Raw genomic sequence first — 23737 nt, 5'->3', positions numbered from 1 at the left:
TGAACATTTAGCTCTACTGAAAGATGGATAACTAGCATAGCACAACACAAGAAGCAGCGGAAAACAGAAAGCAACCCAACATGCGCATCATAGGATGCCAAGCAGCTGTGTCTCAATTTCATTGATTGTGATATTTAAGAGACCACTCAGATTGCTAGCTGAATATAAAACATGCTTATATCTGTGGGTGGTCCTTCAAAATACATGATTAATTTAAGTAGCAATTTCCTTGTCATAGTTGTAAACATTGCACTTCTATAACTTAGAATAATTATTAATCCAGCTGTGATCTGTTGTCAACATGAAGGTTAATGGCAGAATCACATGTAACACTTAATATGTGGTTTACCGCCTTAATTCTGAACACAAGTTTTCAATTCAAAATCTTGATGATAAATATTGTTGGCTGAGATCTCCAATAGTCAAAACCACAGCTTAGGAGAACCACATCATATTGGCATTGACACAATGAAGACTCCCCAGAGATGAAAGACAGGCTTTATTGGATACACTACTTGCAGGCAGGGTTCATTGAGCGATTTTCCTTGATTCTTTTATGAAATCATTGTTGTGTTCTTTGTTTATTATTGATGTTTTAAGTATAGACTGCCTGAAAAGGTTCTGGCTCCCCCTGTTGGGATGCATTTTATGTGCAGCTTGCAGTCACCTATAATTAACCCCAGCTGTACATTAATTATGAAACTGCCAGAACTCCAGCTGAGGAAGGGTGTCTTTCTCTAGACAACATGATAACTTAATATTATTAATTGCAGTCAAAGTCTTAATGTATTATTCATGGTAACTTTGCATATAATTTCTCTATATTTTATTAAAATATGAACATTGACTTGAGCTAGTTTTTGTAAACTCTTTACGTAGCCTATAGCAATACCAATAACAGACAAAGTGTTACCTCAAACAGGAGGTATGTTTGTCTAAACTGGCAGGAATATACACTTCAAAACAGTCACTTTACAAAGTCACTCAAGTAAAAATGGATTGCTGCTCTGGACTGGGAAACTATTGCTCAAATTAATTCTCAGAAACTATTGGCTTGTTTAAAGAACATAATCTATTAGAGCTTCTCCCTAGTACCTCCTCTTGGACTAGGACATCTCCTTTTATGTTCCATTGAGGGCATGCCCAGCCTTTGAGCAAGTTGCGATAGTCTCTACTGTGGTTCTTTTGTAACACAGAGGTGTTTACATGTAGAGGAAGGATTTTCTTCCCACACATTTGGAGTGTCTAGTTTAATTATAACGCGTGTGTAAAGAAAAAAATAAATTGAATTAAAACAAGAAGAAGCAATAGAAAAGAAGACGAGATGTTAACAAAAGAGCACAATAACATTGAAAATCATGTTGCATTAGTTTGATTAATTACTGTGTGTGTTCTATTGTGTGACTTCAAATTTAACGTACTGTACTACAATTCAGTTTTTAAGTTCTACCCTTTAATAAAATGGACATACAGGGAACTCTATTAAACAACTTATAGGCATGAATCTGTTTTGCCTGCAGGGAAACAGTTTAATGTTTTCACCATTTAAAAGACACCCTAGAGGGCTCATTGTCATGATGTTTATTTTACACTTGGCTACTAGGCCAAGGGAAACTATATTTTATCATATATTATCTAACATTGAGCACGCAAAGGGCATTTTTGCAGTGTTTTTGCACCCAGGGGGCACAGTGGGTGTATATCCCGTATGTGCCTGTTGCAACTGTTAATGTGAGATTTCAATTCAGTTGGATTAATTAGCAGTAGTTGAGTGGCCCAGGGGCCAATGCATTATCTTTACTCATGACAAGTGTCATGTCATGCATCAACAGGAACTCATATCTGTGAGTAGAGCTGCTATGAGAGGTGTGGGCGTGTACCCGAGATACTCCAAATCCCTGCACATTTGATTGGAGCTCCTAAGTAGGCAAAGACTTTGAGAGCATCGTTGCTCTGATTTTGCTCCAAATTTCAACCCAAGACGGCGCACGTAACAGTAAAGAGCAATTGGGCTATCGAAACCGCTGTTTCCTCTCAAATCAGTGCGCAAATTACAAGTTGGATTTATGACATGAACCTGCGAGGATTTATGCGACTAACAAACTCCGATTCGTTTATTTGACGTCTGGATCATTTAAGATGGACTTCACTGGGACATCTATATTGAAGTTCATGGATTTTCAGTCGATGTTAGAGGGAGATTAGGCTGACACGTGCGCTGTATCTTCATCAGGCTATGATTCTGGGATTGTCTGGAATGGCAAGGATACTACCCATCCTCGCGAGATTCATTCTCTTGGAAATACTTGCATTGATTTTCTTTCAAGGTAGGCTGCATTTGAAGCATGTAAGCTGCAACAGTCTTTTTACGCATTTTAACGTAGGCTTTTCATATGTTACGCATTTTTTTTCATGAAGTAGCTTAATTTTGACATGTATTTTGTGCAATACAAGGTGTTTTGACATCCTATGCCAACCCCGGAGCTTTCCCATTCTCCGGCAAAGTGTCTGACTCCGGAGGACCAGCGGGCTCACACCTGGCTGAAGCAGCTACAGGAGCAAAGTCCAGACCCAAGCGCTGCACTTGTTATTCCTACAAGGATAAAGAGTGCGTCTACTACTGCCACTTGGATATCATCTGGATCAACACTCCCGAGTAAGACGTGTGTTTGTTTTCATAATGAGAGCCTTAATAAATCTTCCAAACTAAGAAATAAAACCCACCAACAGGATATAATTAGTTGTTTTTTTTTTTGCAACAGTAGCACGGAATGACAGTTCATAAACTTCTCTGGACTTGCATATCTGCTCATCTTTTGCCTGTGTCGACAGATAGTGTAACGCTAATCAATAAAAAATTAGAAACTCAGACTGCAGCATTGTAGCCTATAGGCCTGACTCGACTCGGAGCTGCGTACTAACACAAAACATTGTAACAAGTCACACCCGGGAAGTGCTGCCTGCAGCGTAATCGCGCTAGACGCAGTGGCGGTTCAAGTGAGGGCAAGCCCAACAAAAAATAAACCCAGTGCAAGGTCAAATTTTGACATCAGGGAGGTTGAAGTTATTGCTGCTCGAGTTAACATCCCCTGCTTATTTCACCATCCTCTGATTGACCATCATCTATATCATTGTGTTATTACTACGAAAGAGATGGTCAATGTTGTTTTATTTCAAGTTTAGGTTAAAAATTTGTGTTATTCTAATAAGAACACTTTTTAAATACTTCTACGTCTCCTGAATCGAGCAGGTATCATGTAGACCCAATGAGTGACAGCTTGATGTCTTCATCAACTGCTTTCTGCAACATGATTCAACTGGAGATAATAGCATTCTGATGCATGCTCAAATCAAGTCTTTTCTCTCAGGGCTCATAACTTTGTTGGGCTGACATGAAGAAAAATCTCCCGCTCAGCGGCCACTGTACCAGTTGATATGTGAAGATTTGGTATGTGTGTGTAACTCCCCTGAGATTAACTGACAAAGTATGAGGGATACCCAACAGTTGTAACATTCAATGAATGAACTTGAGCTTGTATACCGCATTTCTAGTCTTCTGACTACTCAAAGCACTTTTACACTGCGTGTCACACTTACCCATTCACACACTGATGGCAGAGGTTGCTATGTACATTACAATAAACTAATCCCATTCATAAGACCCAGACCAAGCAGCGGGAGCAACACACATGTACAGTAGCTGCAGGGATCGCTGGAGATCAAACCCGCAACTTTGTGGTTGAGAGATGGCAACTCTACCGCCCCAGTGCAGAAGTTGTGAAGCCAAATGGACAGAGATCACACAGAATATGTCATGCAACTCTTATAGCCTACTTGGTCTGGCAAAGATAAGCCATTTTCCTTCATGGTGGACATGACTGAATTATTATGCTCATGTCTTCTGTGCTGGATTTGTTTAAAGGGACTTTTCTGGTAATCAAACTACTTTAGTTCTGTGATGTTAATTTGATTTATTTTTCAGTTTTTAGTCTACTAAAACTAAATGAATTCATTATAATGAACTAACATTACTCACATTGATTGATTTATATTGATTTGATTGATTGACAACATTTTAATCAGTCATGTATATGTTTTTATTTATATAGCATCAAATCACAACAAAGGTTATCTTGTGATATTTTGCATAAAGACCAGCTGTAGATGATGCTCTTTGTGATATTTTTTTTGGGGAGTGAGAGAGTGGGGAATTACATGAGGGTAAGGAGCCACAGGTGGGATTCGAACCTGCTTGGAGGACTACAGCCTCCATACATGGGGCGCGGACTAACCACTGCACCATTAACCACTGCACCATTAACCACTGCACCACTGCGCCGCCAGCGCTCTTTGTAATATTTCAACAGTATTGTTATAACTATGATATTATTTGTAACAGGGACCAAACATTAATCCACCAAGCACTTGCACAAAGTGGCAGGGAAAAACGTCCTTACCAACAGAAAACTCAAGAAGACTTGTTGGTATGCAGCAATCTGCTGCCACTAAATGGGCACAGAAGAAAGATGGCATTATGGAGGAGTCAATCTCAGAATTTACCCGTTAGATCACGATATATGCGCCTCAGAGAGTGGTGGACAATTTGCTACTTTGTCAATAGGTGACTGCTGATGGGTTCCAGGATTGCGTTACGATGGATTGTGTCCCACCCCTATTGTTCTTCACACGGACTGGTCTCCTGCGTACAGCCAATGCTAGCTAATGCTTGTGGATGGTACTCATACTACAGAGTTCAGATAACTCATGATCACAAAGTCGGGTTCCGTTCCAACAGATTCTACGTCTTTGTGACGAGATTATGGTGGAGTGTGATTTACAGCGTTCCTGCCACCCTCAAACACAGTTATTTTAAGATCACCTACAGCCTGAGGCCTGTCCTGATCAGAGGGCCACACTCTGCTTCCATGAGTTAGCTTTGCTTCGCGTGTGATAGACCAATGATCAGTGAACATTACCAGCTGGCATGTTTACAGAAAAGTAGCCATTCTTCATAATTTGAGCCTACACAGTGTTTTGAACTTTTGATCCAGCATACCACATTTGTTACTAAAATATATTCACCAACACCTTTTTTTTTTGTTTTCTTCTGTCTGTTTTGCCACCTCTTTTAACCGCATATTAAATCCTTGGCAAGACTGTCGGAAAGCATTCTTTCTTTTTCTGTCTTCTTGTTCCAAGACTGCTTTGGGCTGTTTCAGGTAAACAGGGAACTTCATTACTGCTTAGCAAGTTGGGACAAATTGACATAGTTTAAAGACTGATAGGGATATGGACTTATACCACAACATTAGAAAAAAACAAGGATGAGAGTGCTTTCAAAATGTCAAATGTGCATCGTGATAGAAAATAAAGTCACACAACTGGCTGTGAATTCCAGGGACATACGGTACATTTTTAGTACGGAACGCATACAAAGGCAGTGACCTCTATTGCCTCTATTAGCTGTCAAAATCTTGTTTATACAGTATTTATATTCTTATATGTTTTTGACCTTTCTCCTAAGTGTTCTTGAAGACACTTGAAAAAATAGCCCCCAGCTGACGTCAGCATTTACAGACCTTTGTCATACATGAAGACAGTAATTTTACTAATGGCAGCTTCTTTAGACTGAACAGGAAAAAGGTTGAAAGGTTTTTGCCCCCAGGAAACAGGTAGCACTGTAAAGCACATTGTAGGTTTCAATTCGCATCCTTCCTTATGAATGTTTTTTATTGAAATCTAAACTGCTTTGAACATATGATGTTGTCAGTCCACATTCTTTGTCATGAAAAATGACCATGACCATGTTTGACCCTTGATGATGTGATTTATAGCCAATTTTCACACTAGCTGAAAAGGTTTGTGTCTGTTTTTACTTTTCAGGCGCACTGTTCCATATGGAATGTCGAGCTACAGAGGACAACAACGAATCAGACGTGATGTTGGAGGAAAAGCAGCTGAACACAAGGGGGCAAAGTCTCAGCGCTGCATTTGTATTTCGCCTGACTCAGACCCTCAGTGCAATGATTTTTGTCTGTCGAGGTCAGACTGATGCTTGCATTTATTGAATCCTTTCAACTCTGTTTTCTTAGTTGGTATTTCATACCATCATACCATTTAGCTTATAATGCTGTTTGTAATGTAAAACATTATTCATGGGCAGTTTTGGGTACTTTGTGTCGTTCCATCTAAATGCTGTTAATTGATTTATAAAAGAAAAAAAAAAGCTGTACATTATATTATACATTAATGCAGTATACAATTGTTAATATTTGAGTTTATTCAAATAATTTGAAACTTCTTTCATAAGGCTATAACAATTCAACAGTTGTAGCCTCCACTGTCATGAAAATGATTTTTGAAGTAGGTATCATCAATCTTGTGATTAAAATAGTGAAAAGCAAATCCACAGAAATTGATTTTTCAGGAGACAGAGGATTAATGTAATGTAATAAAGCGTGCAGCAAGTAGGACTTCTCCATCCAATGACATATTGAGACTCTGAACAAAGTGAAAAGAAAATCTTAATTAAATATAAATACCACTCTATTCTGACATATGCATATACTTTGGAAAAAAGGCAACGCTCTTGTTAATTAGTCCAAAGAAGTAAACTTATCAACACATTAGTCCATTTTTTTTTGCTTTTGCCTATTGTTTATTATTTATTTATAGCCAATACATAAGGTCTGAAGATAGCACATAAAATAGTTTACTATACTTTAACAAATAATCCCCCCTCTACAAAAAAATCATATATTAGCATTAACATTAGTACTTTAAGATTTTTTTGCAAAAACGTAAGGTGCGTTATAAATTAAATGTAGGCCTATTATTATTATTATTATTATTATTATATACCTATCAATACCTATTAAATCCTGAGATTTCATACTTTGCAGGGTTTTACTCCTTATCAGTGTGCAGTCATGTTTAAAAGGTCAGCGTCTTAAAAGGGGCCACTCACCTATATCTCAGATCATGTTTGATTTCCCCATAGAGAAAATAGAAAGAAACCGACCCAAGTGATGTCATCAGAGATATCTTGCCTTGGGCTGAGAGATTACAAAGAGAGGTGCAGATAGCATATGTCCTTTTGGTTTCATTGTTCGAAATGTAGTTCGGATTTTTATAAATTTGAGCTAGACAAAGAAAAAGTAATTTTAAAATTAACAAATTTTAATCATTTTGTGTGATTTTCCTGGCTTCATCATTGTGTTATACTTAAACACTTCAAGGGCCCTTTAACTTGCTAATTACATGTGGAATGTTTTCTTCACAGCTCCCTTCAGAGAGTGCAAATCAAGAGTCTTCACAGAGTCCCTGGTCCTGGATGACAAGTCTGCCCTCTATGTTTAGCTGTTTTCCTTGCGGGGAATGGATCCTTCCCTCCACTTTGGGCCCTTCACACTCTGTTTGGCACTCTTGCCTCTGTCGGCATGTTCACATTTAAGGAAAGAGTTTGGGAGTTGTGCTATTCCTCAGCATCATAACATTTGGAGCAAGTTACATCAGGCTGAATGATTTCAAGAACTCTCGAGTGAAATTGATGCAGATCCTCAGAGATGATCCGCCTTTTGTTTTCCCCACAGAGAACAGCATGAGGATAACTGTTGAGATAAAATATTAACCATTGACCTTGCTTCTGTCAAGACTGATCAGACAAACCCTTCATCTACATCTGGTAACAGTGTTGTGGACTACATCTGGCTCCCTTTTTAAAAAAAACAAGATCAGCGTATATCAATCTATAGGGGACAACAAAGACATTTCAAAAGTTGGAAACCATACATTTCCAATCAGAGCCATGATGGATGGAAATAGTAGAACATTGACTTTTTAAACACATAAGGACATAAGATAACAGGAAAAGCTTTTAACCACCTGTGCTGTGGGGGCATATTACTGAGCTATGGTTTATGAGCCCATATGGTCAGTCTGGAAGACATAAATAACCTGACAGTTTGCATACTTTCTTTTTATTTCAGAAATGCTATATCCTTTGTGCTCTTTGTAACTACCTTAAGTAGTAATATATTCATTGTTCTCTTAAATCAACACCACTGGCTAAAATCTGTTCTCAACCATTCATTTTGTGTCTAACCTAAAATAATCCAAAAACTGATTGTTCCCCTGGGAAAAATCATATTGTTAAACTGTCTTTTTTTTCTTCTTCTGCTTGACGCGGTAGATTACTGATATTATAACAAGTAATTTTTTAATTCTTGAAAAATCTCAAGAAATTACCAAAAAATGTAAATGAGTTGGTTGTATTTGCAAGTATTGCCTGTTTAGTCACGGCTTTACGAAGTAAGTTAGTTTTTGTATAAGATGAAACTAAAGTTTGTGTGACAATAGAAATGACTGGTGGAGGAATGCCATATAATTAGGGACATTAATAGTTTTAAGAGACAACCAGTAAGTTTTGGTCTTGTTGGAGGATTTTTTCACTCTATGAATGCCGGTTTTATCTTTAAAGTAAATAGCTTGACAGAGAGTTATGGTCTTGCAAATCTCATTATCCTATATTGGGTTCAAGAATACAATTTAAAGTAGTTTGCCCGAGGTGTAAAATTACTGTGGTTAAAGCATGTCAAATTCCATAAAGCTACACTACAAATAGAGTTTAATTGATAAAATAGCTTGCTGCAATCACACAATTACATAACAGTTTTGTGATTGTGTTACTTGCTTCTGGGGCCATTCCTGCATTACCACTGAACAGTGTTTGAATCATTTGAGTTTTTATTGGCCTCCACTTATCTGTCTCACTATCCACTTTGTCAAAAAGCTCTTCTGACTGCCACTGAACAAACAATATTTATATTAAAATGTTGGCACCTTACATAATATTTCACCATTGATTGCAAAATGGTTCTCCTGTCAAGATAACATCTAAAACAGATTGCTTTTCAGTTGTTTTGTTTTTTGTTTGGCAGTATTGTGTCTCACAAACTGTCGGTTTGGGGTTCCAAGTGGTGACCACTTGTACGTTTTCCCTTCACCATTTTCCAATGGTGGGCATTTTCCTTTGATATAACTGTGAGGGAGGCCCAAATGGTGGTATGACGCCATAATGCGGTCTCTTTAGAAACAGCAAAGGGATCTAAAGGAATCTGGCAATCATTATCATTTCATCATTCCCTGGTTGATAAGCAACTGAAAAGACAATAGACTGAGGCTCAACAGGCCATTTCCCATTTTTCTGCTAAAACAAGAGATTTTCTAACCCATGTCCTCCCAATGCAGCTAAAACCAATTTTACTATTAGATAGAAAGTGGCTGAATGCCAACATTACCAATTAAAAGTGCTGTATAACATGATTGGAAAAGTGTAGATATCAAGCTAACGCTAATATTGGTAAGAAAGTGCTTGCTGACATAAGCTATTTCTCTGGTAGCTCAGAGGTGATGTTTCAACAAAAATAGATAAATAAGTTTACGTATTTTTCTAGTTTACTGTACAGCACTTTAAAAAGAAAATTTAGGAATTAAACCACTTCCCAGCTAACACTATTATACTGTAAGTATGAAAAGGTTAATAGTGAAAAGTAAAATTATGGCTGCAATCCTAGACATACATAAGGAGGTGGTTGAACGCTAATAACCTTAACCTTGGTGTATATTTTCACACTTTAAGTCTGCCTTCCCTCTGGTATTATAGAAACTTTTAAAAAGGGAATGTTAGCATTATGGCACTTCCTAGCAAACGGTTTACTAATGTGTCGTCATTTGTGTAGTTCTAACTCAAAATTTGGGTTAGGCTTTTCCTGGTTATTTCAGTTGCAGGAAGCCAAGAAATTATTTTGGTCTGTCAGTTTTCCTACATTTATTTGACTAGATAATGATGCAGTATAAAATTACAAGGGTTGTACAAGCTTGTGAGGGGAAAAACAATGAAGATAGAGTTTAATCCGAGGAGGTGTTTTTGGGTAATGCTGCACTCCAAGAGTGTCAGAACCTTTCCAGCATGCTCTGAAGATTTTCCTGAATAACAGAATCTACAATTTCTGTATTTTAATAATTCGCCCAATTGCCAAGAATTAATTAATTAATATTCTCTACAATCATTGTTAAATAAATGATTGATTGTGGTTAAATAAAAGTACTGTAAAAGAGATTTCCATCTGACTTATTATGAGCATGCTGAAGCTTGTTTTACAGTTCACATTCACACTCTGTTTCTAATTTTGACCAGTTATTTTGTGACTTTGTCTTTCCTGACCAAGCTAATAAAAATGTGTCAATAACAGTTTTCCCTGATAGTTCAGTGAAGCAACCAGTTTTCCAAATCATCAGTGCCTTTCAAAATATGTATAGTGTGCATATTGTGTACAAGATATGTGTTGGTTTATCTGCATTTATTTGGATCATTTTTGACAAGCTACATCCTAATGTTATAGTATTTTTTGTCAATGTTGGAAGTTTGTATAATTGACATAGGAGAGAAATAAAAAAGCTTAAAATTAATACAACAAAATAATCAGATTTGATTTAAATGTTTAATAGTATAGCAAAAAAAATTTGAACACATGACTTTATTATTTTTTTTACACATTACAGGATACGTCAGTGATCGAATTTACACAAAAACATTCATGGCTCAATCTGTATACATTTCTATTGTTTGTATGTATGAATGCACAACTATTTGCACATTTATAATGTTATATTTCTATATCTTAATCAAACTTTATAAAGATGAGAAATTGTAATGGATGTGGAATGGAAAGAAACAATTAAATATGCTGTTAAACAATTACTGGTAACTTGCATTTTTATAAATAATTTCCTACCACTTACAAGCTCATAGAAGTGTTAATGGTGTTTGTATGCAACTTGTTTAAACAGACATTAATAGTTGTAGCAATGGGAGTTGGAGGGGGGATCCACAGCAGCACTATGATCCAGAGGAACCTACGGGACAAGAGAGCTCAGGAGCTCCCAGGATGACATGTGGTTAAGAAGAGGAAGATTTACAGACTGTGACATGCAATACTATTATGTGCAGCCAGCAGGACTCGCACTTTGTCTCACTCATTGTAGACAGTCATGCGCTTTGAGTAGTCTGAAGACTATAAGCGCTATACAAGCTCAAGTCCATTTATCATTTACTTTATAAATGACAAATATGACACGCTTTAAACATACTGTACTTCTGTTCACATTCATTATAAAAAAGGTCATGGATCAGAGAGACAATTACATAAGATATACTTTATTTCTGCTTTATTTATGTGAAAAATGTTGCACATTCTTCCTTGAAGAATGGGTTTCGCCTGATAACTGAAGGCTCTACCTATAGTACATATAGAGATTGTAGGTACCACGAGCAGGCCTGCATTCTGGTAGCGTTGTTCTAGCGGGGTTACGGCACTATGAAGTCTGTAAGATAAGATGGTGCCTGACCATTAGGAGCGTTGTAAGTAAGAAGACATAATATAGAAGTAATATGATCTCTTTACCTAGTTGTAGTCAAATCAGAGCTGCATCATTTTGGACCAGCCGAAGAGTCTTTAGAGACTTCCAAGGGCAGCTTGATAAAAGAGAATTACAATAATCCAACCTGGAAGCTTTTTCTGCATCGTTTTACAACAGGATATGCCTGAGTTTAGATAAATTATGAAGGGAAAAAGAGGCTGTTCTTGAATTTTGTTTTATATGAGAGTTGAAGGACATAAGTGTCTTGATCAAACAGAACTCCCAGATTCCTGACAGTGGTGCTAGATGCCAGATTGATGCTATGATGGTTAGGTCTTTAGAAAAAGTCTCTCTCATTTGTTTAACGGCTGAGCACAAAAACATCAGTTTTGTCTGAGTTATGCAGCGAAAACAGTTTGGTCACCCAGGTCCTAATGTCCTTAAGGCATGCTTCTACTTTGTACCACTGATTGATGAGAGAAAATATTTCAGTTATTTGGTGTTTTCCCTGTAAAGAGAACATGAAAATATCTATTTGCTCCTTTTGTGTAGAACTTATTTGTTGACAATTTACAGTAAACAATGACTACATAAATAAAAAATATATCTACCTTGGGAATAGTTGAGCTACTAGTCCACAGCTGGGGAGCCTTGGGGTTTATCATCTGTCAGCTGCAGTGTTCTTTTGTTCTTCCTAAACTGCTTGCTCATGGCCATCTGAAGAGTGGTCAAGTGTACTAAGGTTAATTCTATTATTATCAACGGGTCAGACCTTTCCCATTTCTCCCCACAGAGGTTTTGACAGCCATCATATCCAGTCATAAGGATCCTTTAATCTCTCCATGCTACCTCGAATGCCATTCCATATGTTATCTTCCCATGTGGGCAAGTCAGTACCTCATACATTTTGAATGTCACTCTGTAAATTAAAACAACAGTAACTGATATTTTGATCTGCAAATAATGACCGTCATTATTAGATTAATTGTGATTCAAACTGGGATATCTGTAGCTGAGCTAAAGTGTACAAGATATTTTTATATAGTCTGAGGGTAGCAGTGGTTGTGATGCTTTTATCAAAAGATGATAAATTAGGTATCCTGTGATCTTGTGATGATAATTGCATAGCTTTTCATGTCACGGAGTTATTTGGATTAAAATAATGGGTACATTTTCTACAAAATGTTTTTGTTTTCTTAAAAATTGAGAAACACATCCTGTTATTACAAGGAAAAGACTCTTCTACCTCTTAACTTTTTTTTTGTTTTTGTGCTGTAGAATTAATATGAAACATAGAAAAAAGATTCACATCACAGAGCTGCATGTCTGTAGTCAGACCACCTTTCCCCTCCTTAGGAAGAGCATGAGACCAAATGGACCTTTTGAAGCTCTAATACCAGCTATCATCCAGGAATGTCCCACTAAGTCCACTTTCAATAAGCTTACCCTGAAGCCTCAGAATTAACCTTCAGATAGAGCACCAATAGTATCGCTCAGAAGAAGACATGATTCCCACAGTACAGCCTGGGAAATATTTATTAGCAGACATCCTGACTACAGGACGGCAGGTTCAGGGCCCCTACCACAGCTTACAGTTCGTTATTGGGTTCTGGTTGATTGAATGAAAGGACTTCTTGTTATATACAGTGAACACTGGATGGTACAGTTAATTTAAAGACAATAAAGGCTGCTTTGACTGGATAATTAATTCCAGACACAATAATATCATGTTGATATTTATCATCTATGCATTCTGATTATGAGTTGGGGTTTAAAGTTTGTAGCATATATGACAATCCAATATGGGAATACGCTCAGCAACTGATGAAACAACATAAATTTAGAAAAACGCGCAGCATATATAGAAACGCTGCACATCCAAAAGCAAATGCAAACTACCACAACAAATGCAAGGACACAAACGCGCTGCAAAAGAAACAAACGCGCTGCAAATAGGAAAAACAACTGCATAAACATCAAACGCGCTGCAAGTACAGAAACAAAACTTAATTCAAAACACACACAACCAGAAAACAACAGCAAACACAAAAACGCTGCAAGTTCAGCCTTAAACGGAAGTGCTCCAGGCCTGTAGGGGCGCTGTGGAACTGTTTATTTACCAGAGAGAGTAAGAGAGACAGCTAGGATCAGAAAGTTATGTTTAGATAGGGAAGTTGTATCCTTGAAAGATACAGGATAACTTCAATGTTACTGAAACGCGGAGATTAAAGCGAGTCCGACTGGGATTTTGACATCGGGGATGAGAGCTGAGTGTGGGTCTGTGGCTGTAGCCCCGGGATGCCTGGAGGTAGTGCTAGCTCTGGGGCTATGAGCTCCAGCTGCAACTTATCCCTCTGCACCCGCTTTACCAGCCTGACACTTCGCGCTTTCACCATCCCCGGAGTCCGTGTTGAACTCGCTACTCATCTCTTTGCTACAGTTTAACATTACTCCCTGTCATCAAACATTGACACTTCACCCACGGAGAGCCCTCTGCCCCGGGCCTGACAAGTTCAAAATCCTGGCAGACGGAAATCTTGTAGCCTACTTAAGCTGGGCAATGGTGCCGGTAACCGGGCAGCCAACTTAGCAAAGCTACCGCTTTGCGTTTTTCTAAATGTATGTCATTTCATCAGTTGCTGAGCGTTTGACCCCTACTGGCCACTGTAATGATAACCTATATAATTTTAATTTCTACTTATTCTTTTTCTTCCTCTTCCTCTCAAAATTCCAATCGCAGTTGGTAAACATAAAGAGTCCTGACTACATGTTCAAGGTGACTTGGAAGAGCAAGCCAGGGTTAGCAGTGGTAATAAACCCTGTCAATCCTTTGATTTATGACAAAGTGGACCACTGAAACATGGATGATAAGGATGATCTTAAAAGTCTGTGAGGTTGGTTTTGGGGCAAGCATTTTACAGCTGTAATGGGGCCTAAATTACATTGTTAAATCTAAAAATGAACTGTGCGCTATATCTGATATGGGAAAAATATTATTATCTGCAATTCACCAACCTTAGCATTCGCAGCAGTGAACAGTTACAATGCATTCAAGCTTGGTTAAAAACCAACATTCAAGTGCAAAAAGCTGAATTTCATCTGCCAAACAACATGTATGGAGAAGGAAGAACCACTGGAAATGTTTTGTCATGGTTGGAAACATAACCCACCTTGTGTTCAAGCGATTTAAAGGACTACAAAAGGGAGGAATATACTGACCTTTTTTTTAACAAGGTTCAGTGTTTTTTTCTTCCTCAATAATGTAAGGTTTAATTGTGTTCATTGAAACTGTTTTTGGACGAACATTCAATTACTACAACACATACAGTATGGTTACACAAGTACTGCAGTTGTTAGCTGTTTGAGTCATGTGGATCACAAGTGTTTGACATGTGGATCTATATTTATGGCTTTAACTTTTGGGTGGTTCTGCGCTTCCCCAGATGGCATTTGAAAACACTTTGAAAGTATGTGGAACCTGTGATGTTAAAAATGTCACGTCGGTACCATTGAAGATGGGGAAAATATTTATTGTCCGTAATAGCTGTATATCAAACCTGCCATTTACTCTGCAGCTGTTGCTCTGTTAGGATGTCTGGTTCAGTTGCGTGACATTCTCTTCAATATAATACTCAGTAAAATTGAAGGAGACACTTACCGCCTCAAAGTACTGTTTAGACATTTTAAGTGCCCAGTAAACATACTTGTTGTTGTTTAGATTGACTGTCAGTCGCGCTAAGGTGATGTTTGAACTTTATGTAATACACATCAACAAACAGCTAGGGATCTGTTTTTAGAAACAACCTACTGTCACAGGCAGCCATGTCATGCTTTTCTTTTTTTACATGACATGGGCCTTGTCCTTTGGGCGACTGTGGCTCAGTTGGTAGAGGCGGTCGTCCCTCAACCAGAAAGTTGGGGGTTCCATCCCCAGCTCCAGCAGCAACATGTCCAATGTGTCTTTGGGCAAGACACTTATCCATGAATTGCTTTCGCTGATTTGCTGACAGCAAATGAATGGGATTAGTTACTTCTGATGGTAACTTTACATAGCAACCTCTGCCATCAGTGTGTGAATGGGTAGGTGTGACCTGCGGCATAAAAGCACTTTCTAGTCTGAAAAGCTCAAGTCCATTTACCATTTACTTTATGTTACGCACACTAAATTAAAAAACAATGTGGCTTCCATGAGAAAGGTGTTTTATATTTACAGCATTCGTAACTGCAAACACAACAGAAAGACAGTCTTGTATGAGAATCGGCATATAGTGCTGCTTTGCAGACTGTCTGATGCGATACAACTGTGCTTACTTCTTGCAATACACAGGGAACAGCTACAAATGACTGACTAAACAATGTAACTTTGCTATCAGTCTCCAAATGTAACAAACACTTGACAGCAAATATGAAATGTATAGTTTTGTCTTCACCAATAGCTATTTCTGTGAATCAACAATGCATGTGGTATCTTATGAACATTGAACCTGTGTACAAATACAGTCATGCCTGCTTAACATAGCTAGCGCGCTTCACGTGTTGAAGGAGGCTACCGATGCTAGCACTAGTTAGCTTTCATGTTATCTGACATCAACAACATTTCTAACATGCAAACATTACTAAACACATGAAGATGTACTTAAACTAAATGTTTTTTGCTGCTTGTGCACTTATCTCTCACCTGCAAACACAACAGAAAGACAGTCTTGTATGAGAATCGGCATATAGTGCTGCTTTGCAGACTGTCTGATGCGATACAACTGTGCTTACTTCCTGCAATACACAGGGAACGGCGCCAGTTGTTCACATTCAATGCTGCTACTGACACCTACTGGCCACAATGAATATTGTCCTGCAGGTATTACACCCTAAGCAGGTGAATCCCTCCTAGTCACACAAATCATCTTAATGACATTTAACCAGACAAATAATAGTGGGGGCACCAATGTAATAATATAACTGATAACCAATAATCACAGGTATAGTCTTAGCTACTAAAATACCCAGGGTGCTACACCCTCCCCTACTTAAAAAAATAAAAAAATGTTTCCCTACATTCTTTACTTTATCTCAATAAACACGTTGTTTATGTACTACTGGTGTCTGCGCTTGAAAAGTTACCATGGTTACACACACATATTGCATTACTATTTATCAGAACAGCAGACTTCACCTTGTTAAATAATATATCTTTAACCCTTTAGTGAAAGTCAATTTTGCTTAGCTGGAAGATAATACCAAAATTGTGAAAGATAACCTTTTCCTTTCAAAATTTGTAAATGAGCAGAAATCATCCCTTGTAACTAGACTCACTAAACGGCCCACAATTCACTTTAGTCAGTTACCACCTTATCATTGTTTACCTTTTTTTTCAGACATCAGTACCCATTTCCTTTACCGTCTTAATGTTAATCTGTAACACACAGTAAATCCTTTCAGATGATTGCAATATTCAGTCCGTTCTGTCGACAACCAAATCTTTTCTGTTTCTTCACACTTTTGACAGCCTTTGGTCTAGACCTGAAATAAGTTGATTAGTCTAGTCTCTTACACGTTGTCTCTGAGCTCGTGGACATCGAAGGTCTCCACAGTCTCTCCAAACAGGGTGCTGATTTACCCACCTCAATACAGTCCATACCAGCTTGTCTTACCGTAGGCTGTCCGAGCACATCATAAGTCAGCATTCTTGGGGGCCGTCTCTGTTTATGAAGATGAGCAGGAAACGCCCACTGTGATGGCTGATCTAATTCAGAGTCTCTGTCTCTTTGTTCCTGTTGTCCATCTTTATCAGATGTGTGTTCCCCATGCTGCTCGTGTATGTCATCATGATCTTGTGCCACCTGAAGCTCCAATTCCTCTTCTCCTCCACCATCCTGCAGGTCAAACTCAATGTCTCTTGCATCTGGCTCACCACCATGTTGTTCGCAGGCCTCTGTCACAGGAGATGGGGCACTGCCTCTGGTGTCATAGTTGTGTCTCCGTGGAACCCTCCATACAAGCTCACCTTCATCATCACTGTCCATGTCCATGTCCTGAGGTTGTGACTGTTGCTGGACTTTTTCCCTGTTTTGTCTCATGCTACTTTTCCTTGTGTCTTGCTGCTTTCCCTCTGGCTTTTCCAGAGGTAAGTAGTCACATTGGAGTAACAGATTCCTGTGTACTGTGCAACTTTTGCCCCCTCTCTCTGGTTTGATCTCATAAACAGGTATACCAGAGCTCTTTTGACTCACCACAACATACACTGTGCCCTCCCAGTGTGAATGCAGCTTGCCGGGCCCACCTCTTTCAGAGAGATTGCGGAGCAGGACTCTGTTGCCAGGATGGAAGCGTTTCACTTGGCCATTGCCTTGGGGGTGGTACGGTGTTGTGTGGGAGCCACGCATACCACAGACATTTTGTAGCTGTGAAAACAACTGGTTTTCAAACTCTCTTCCCATGTCGTGATGGATTCTTGCTGGAAAACCAAAGTTGAGGGCAAAGTGATTGTAGACTTTGTCGACCACTGTTTTTGCTGACTTGTTTTTTGTTGCATATGCTTGTGCAAAGCGTGTGAAGTGGTCCACAACCACTAAAATATACTCATAGCCATCCTTGCAGGTCTCAAGATGTAAAAAGTCTATGGATACAAGCTCAAAGGGGTAAGTAGTGGTGATTGAGGTCATTGGAGCTCTTGTTACCTTGCTTGGTCGTTTCCTCTTCAGGCATTCACAGACTTGCATTACAAAGTGCTCCACAGTGCTTTGCATCCGGGGCCAGTAGAAGTCCTTTCTGCCCCACAAATGTCCCATTTCTTTTTGCAGTTCTTTGAACACAGTCTCATGGTGTCGGGAAGAAGGAGCTGATCCCTGCCATTAGTTCTCCTGTCAAGAACTCCATCCTCATTTTCATGCAACTTGTTCCACTGTCGCAACAGGATTCGGACATCAGGTGGTTCTGCTTTCAGAGTGCGGCCCTTTGGCAGATAGTTGTTGGCTTTAAAGTGCAGGAAGCGACCTATCATAGGATCTTTTTCCTGACTTGTTCTAATCTCCTCTTGTGAGAGAGATTTTCCTGTAGACAGTGATGTCCTGTGATGTCCTGCACTAAGCTGGCAGCATTCTGGCTGGCAACAGTGTTTTCAAAGAAGGAACTCTCCCTTAGTAGCACTGCACTTTCTACAGTAGCTCTGATGGCATCCTGTTTTACTTCTGCTGTGCACTGTGCCATGTCCTGGTTGATATCAAAGGGTAACCGGGAGAGACCGTCTGCATCCGCATTTCGTTTTCCTGGTCTGTATCTGATCGTAAAGTTGAAGTCAGCCAATTCACCCACCCATCCTGTTGCATTCAGTTTGGCTGTTGTGAGGACATATGTTAGTGTGTTATTGTCTGTGTATACAACAAAATGTGGGGCATAATAAAGATAGTCTCTGAAGTGTTCACTGATAGCCCACTTTAAAGCAAGAAATTCAAGCTTTCCTGAATGCATATGATAGTTTTTCTCAAGGGGTGTTAGTGTTCGTGAGCCATATGTGATCACTTTCATCATGCCTTCTTTTTTCTGGTATAACACAGCTCCTAGGCCATCTTGTGAAGCATCACAGTGGAGTGTGAATGGTTCTGCAAAATCAGGATGGCCTAAAATAGGCGGCCCTGTTAGGTTGTCAATCAGCCTATTTAAAGCTTCTTGATGACTCTGAGTCCATGAAATAGGTGTGCTGGGTGGTAGCCTGGTTTGTTGTTTTGCACTAACCTCATTTTGCCACCTTAGAGAAGTTTGGAATGTAGGCTCTGTAGTAAGATAGGAAGCCAAGGACTCTACTCAGCTCCCCTACTGTTGAAGGTGGCTTGTCTCTGAATGCCTGGACAGGAGCTATCTCAGCTGGATCCATTGACTAGCCCTTCTCTGAAACCATCCGTCCCAGAAAACAAACTTTGCGCTTGAAGACATCACATTTTTGAGGACTGAGTTTGACACCATGTTTCTGATATCTCTGCAAGACATCTCTGATGTGGTCCACGTGGTTGTCAAATGAGAGGGAGTGAAAAAGGTTGTTTTCCAGATGAGGCTGACAGGTGACATCACGAAGGCCCCTCAGGCAGTCCTACATACTTCTCTGGAACTCTGCTGGAGCTGAGCTGAGACCAAATGGGATGCGGTTCCACTGGTACAAGCCCCAGGTTGTGATAAAGGCTGTCAGAGGGCAGCTTTCAGGGTCCAGGAAACCCCCTGGTGATACACTTTTCCCTGATCAAGGACGGAAAACCAAGAGCTGCCAGACAGCAGTAATCCACCCTCGATTCAGCAGATCTTGGAGTACTCTTTCACTTCTTGGTGCAGAGGTTTCGGCACTGAAATGTAGGTCTTTCGAACAGGTGTTGTGTCGTTTAATGTGATATGCATGTTTAAAGTGGGGAAACATCCAACATCTTTGTCATCATAAGCAAATGCATGACATTCCTCTCTCAACAGCTGTCTCACTGGGTTGTCAGAGGACTCCACTGTGATAGGATACACTGCTTTTATTTCTTCCATATGCCCCAGAATAGTGCGAGGAGTTACGGTGACATTGAGCTTACTGGTGTTAGCTATTGAGACAGGTATGTACACTGACCTTTCTTCACTCACCGTTACCAGTCCTTCTTGAATGACCAGACCTTCAGGCAGTTGTGATGAAACATTGGGAACAAACAACAGGTTTTGTCCTGCAAATCTGCCTCCAACATGTGTACGGACATAAGTGGTAGTTATCTGTTCAGCAGCCAGGCGTATGCCTCTCTTCCCTGTCTGTACTGTCCCCACACTTTGGCTTGGGTCTGACAACTGTAGTAACTTAAGCATCGATTTAGCTGTTTTCACTGACACAGAGAAAATTCTGCTGATGTTCTGAATGCTTTGTGATTTCGACTTTTGCTTCCCCCACTTAGCAATCAGTTCTTCAATCACGTTGTATCCAATAATAGGCTGCTCTGCAATGTTGGGGTCACTGGATACAAGCATTGGAACATGGAGTGGCTTTTCTGCATGTGTGTCACAGTCCAAAAAAAACTCTGTCTCTATCCAGCCATCATATGGGATCCCACTCCCATTTGCAGCTACTGCAACCAGTGGTTCTATCCCCAGAATCTCAGCAAGTGGCCTGACGGTGCTGTGTGGGAGATGTTGTTTCCGCCACTCATTGTTAATAAGACTTGCCTGAGCTCCAGTGTCCCACAGAGCCTGAACTGGAACATTGTCTAGGTGACACTGGACTGTGCATCTTCTCCCTATCAGACCAATAAGCTTTGATTGGCGTTGTGAGGGCATGTACCCGGTAGTTGTCTCACTTGCAGGTCTAGTGTTGTCCTGCGGTGGGATGGCAGAGAAGCTTTGGCAGAGAACACTTTGTGACTTTGTTGAAGCTGAAGAGGTATTTTGCAGGGAAACATTATTTACTTGGGACCTGGAGAGTGGATAGGCTACTGTTGGTCCCTTCTCAGAAGCCCCCTCCCGTTTCCCGACATGGCTCTGTTCTGTCTGCAGCCACGAGAAAGATGGCCATCCTGCCCACAGCGATAACAGTGTCTGCATGTGTCACTAACCTGAGCTTCTCTACATGTCTGGCATCCTCTTGTCCATCTCGCTGCTGGTGATGGCAGGTTGACAGGGTTGGGCTTTGACTTTGTTGCCTCTAACGTCTCATTGAACAGCTTTTTTACTTCAAGAACATCAGCTTTGAGACCCTCAATCAGCTTCACAGTCTCTGTATCTGGCTCTTTACTTTGACTTTGTTTTTTTTTTAATGGCGACTCTCCCACTCTCTGCCATCTGTGTTTCATGTTTTTTGTCAGTTTCACAGTTGAAAGATAATTGACTGTGGTCAACTTGCAGCTCAGCGTGAATCTCATTGACCCTGGGTGGTTTAGCTGTACTGTTCCTTCTTAGTTTGTTTTGTCGCTCAGACTCAAGACTGGCAGCCTCATTTATCTTTTCTATGAGAACCTCATCTGTAACTTGAGAGTTGCTAAGATGAGGTTTGAGCTGAAATTTCACTGCCTCACTGAGCAAACCAGTCTCTAATGAGCGAAGGAACTTACGTTGAATCAGGTGTAGGCTGAAATGTTCTCCTTCCTCCACACCTGACTTCCACAGCAGTTTCTCTCTAAGCTCTATGGCCCTGGACAAAAATCCTTGAGCAGACTCTTTGTGGTCTTGATGTTCATGAGTCTGTGGAGAAGGTCAGAAGATGAGTCTACTTTGTAATGTCCTCTCAGTATGGTTCTTAGTGTGGGGAGTGTCAGGTCTCGCTTAACTTCCAGCAGGTCACGGAGGTGAAGGCCTGGACTCACTGCTTTAATCACAGCTTCAATAATATCAGTCTCTGAGTAACCCTTCTTAAGCCCAGACTCAATTTGATTGGTCAGGCTTGTAAAGGACAATTTTTCCTTTTGTCCAGCTTTTCCTATCTGGCCCCAGATCTGAAAGTCTTTTCTCAAAGTCACTTCTTGTGCTGTAAGGGTTGGAGGCTGAATGGTTCCACTTTTCACTGTACTGCTGCTGAACTGGATCTCTAAAACCTCAATCTTTTCCTCAAGAGCACGACGTGCCTCTGCCTGAGCTTGCTGAAGCTGAGCATACTCTTGTTCAAGTCTTTTAATTTCACTTTGCTCAGTTTGTTTTTTTGATTCGTCGTATCCTTGTAATGATTTTATGGACAACTGAAGATTGTTAATGAACTGCTGAAACACGTCGGATTCCTCACTCTTTTCTATTTCATCCATAGTGCTCTCTGCTAGCAGAATCAGGTCACGACGGGACTGTCCTTCAAATCCCGTCCCTGACGGTTCACTGCACTTTAGATGCTGGCATACCTTGATGAGCTCTGGTTTCTCAAGTGTCCACAGCGCTGCATTAATCTCATCCTGGAGTTTCTCAATTTTTTCTTCTCCTGGCTGGCTCGCCAAATTATGACAATGTGGCTTCCAGAAGAAAGGTGTTTTTATTTACAGCATTCATAACTGCAAACACAACAGAAAGACAGTCTTGTATGAGAATTGGCATATAGTGCTGCTTTGCAGACTGTCTGATGCGATACAACTAAGCAGGTGAATCCCTCCTAGTCACACAAATCATCTTAATGACATTTAACCAGAAAAATAATAGTGGGGGGCACCAATGTAATAATATAACTGATAACCAATAATCACAGGCATAGTCTTAGCTACTAAAATACCCAGGGTGCCACATTTACATTTGACAAATATGACACACTTTGATACTGTACCAGTATGTAGTGGCAAAGTAGAAAACTTAAAAGTCCCAATAATTAACCTTAAGGGCTATATAAATTCTCAGACTTGACCTCACAATTACACAATATTTGGCTTAAGCACAGTATGACACATCAGAATTATTCAGCTACTTGAGCTTGTTACTTGAACGTGTTTTATTTTTCATCTCATCATTACCTTATTCAGTATTGTGGTGAAGGTCTACATGTGTCAAACTAATATAAGCATGAGTAATTAAGAATTGGAAGTGAATTAATACTGAAAATAAACACACCAGGAATCTAAAATAAAGCATGTCCTCTGTACCTACAGGGTACAACATGTTCATGCACCAAGTTCCTTTGAAGGAGATGTGTTTCAGGAGATAAATGTAATTATGCCCCCGAGGGGCAGGAATTGGTTGAATTCTTTACCACAAAAGAAAATCATATGGAGCAAAGATTTCAAAACACCAGAGATTTAAAGCAGAGTCAGGGTTAGAGATTTAAATCTCACCTCAGGGAGAAAAGGAACATGTAAACACTGGTTTTATCAGGTATGGAATGTGTTCATTGTTCCTATCTGAGCCATCATTCATATGCACTGATCTCAACATTTAATTGTTGCCTAATGACAGTCAATTAAGCATTATGAGCTTCAAGTGAAGATTTAAGTGTCTCACTGCATGTTAGCCTGCCTCAGAAAGGACCAAGCATAAAAACAATTGTTTTATAAAGTAGAGCTTTTAGATCATTGGTTTCCAACAAGGGGTCCGAGCCCTCCTTCAAAGGGTGCAGATGAGGTTGTCAAAATCAGATTTGCACATATTAACTAAAATCATGGTAACACCCTTACTGGATAATTGATTTAAAAGTATTTTGAGCAGGTGTGAAGGCCTATTGTGTTGGGATTCTATTGAATGAAAACACTAAAAATGTCTGTTCATTTTTGACTGCAATGGGAAAAAAAGTAATCTTTTTTGTGTGGGTTTCATGGGTGGGCTCAGCTAAAGGGAAAATTGAACAAACTTCTCTCATCACAATTGTGGGGAAATGGCTTTCAAGCTGTTCTTGCAAAGTGAGTTAATCCTG

The 23737-nt window shown here is 39.7% G+C and overlaps 1 protein-coding gene across 1 annotated transcript; it reads left to right on the top strand.

Annotated features, from left to right (window-relative positions):
• The first annotated feature begins 1910 nt into the window (after positions 1-1910).
• Positions 1911-10762, top strand: edn3b (endothelin 3b). The gene is made up of 4 exons (XM_029277066.2): positions 1911-2327; positions 2455-2656; positions 5884-6042; positions 7283-10762. The coding sequence occupies exons 1-4, from the start codon at positions 2237-2239 to the stop codon at positions 7335-7337; spliced, it is 507 nt and encodes a 168-aa protein (XP_029132899.1). The 5' UTR covers positions 1911-2236; the 3' UTR covers positions 7338-10762.
• The last annotated feature ends 12975 nt before the right edge of the window (positions 10763-23737 follow it).

This window comes from Labrus bergylta, chromosome 12 (genome assembly GCF_963930695.1).
Source record: "Labrus bergylta chromosome 12, fLabBer1.1, whole genome shotgun sequence".
NCBI lineage: Eukaryota > Metazoa > Chordata > Actinopteri > Labriformes > Labridae > Labrus > Labrus bergylta.
Note: the sequence above shows the minus strand (reverse complement) of the source record. Positions and strands in the feature narration are given on the sequence as shown.

What these genes read in the sequence shown, in the direction of transcription:
- edn3b (XM_029277066.2), top strand. Translation starts at nt 2,237, where the DNA reads ATGATTCTGGGATTGTCTGGAATGGCAAGGATACTACCCATCCTCGCG. An exon ending in TGCATTGATTTTCTTTCAAG is followed by an intron (nt 2,328 to 2,454) that starts GTAGGCTGCATT and finishes GTGCAATACAAG; the next exon opens with GTGTTTTGACATCCTATGCC. An exon ending in AATGATTTTTGTCTGTCGAG is followed by an intron (nt 6,043 to 7,282) that starts GTCAGACTGATG and finishes TTTTCTTCACAG; the next exon opens with CTCCCTTCAGAGAGTGCAAA.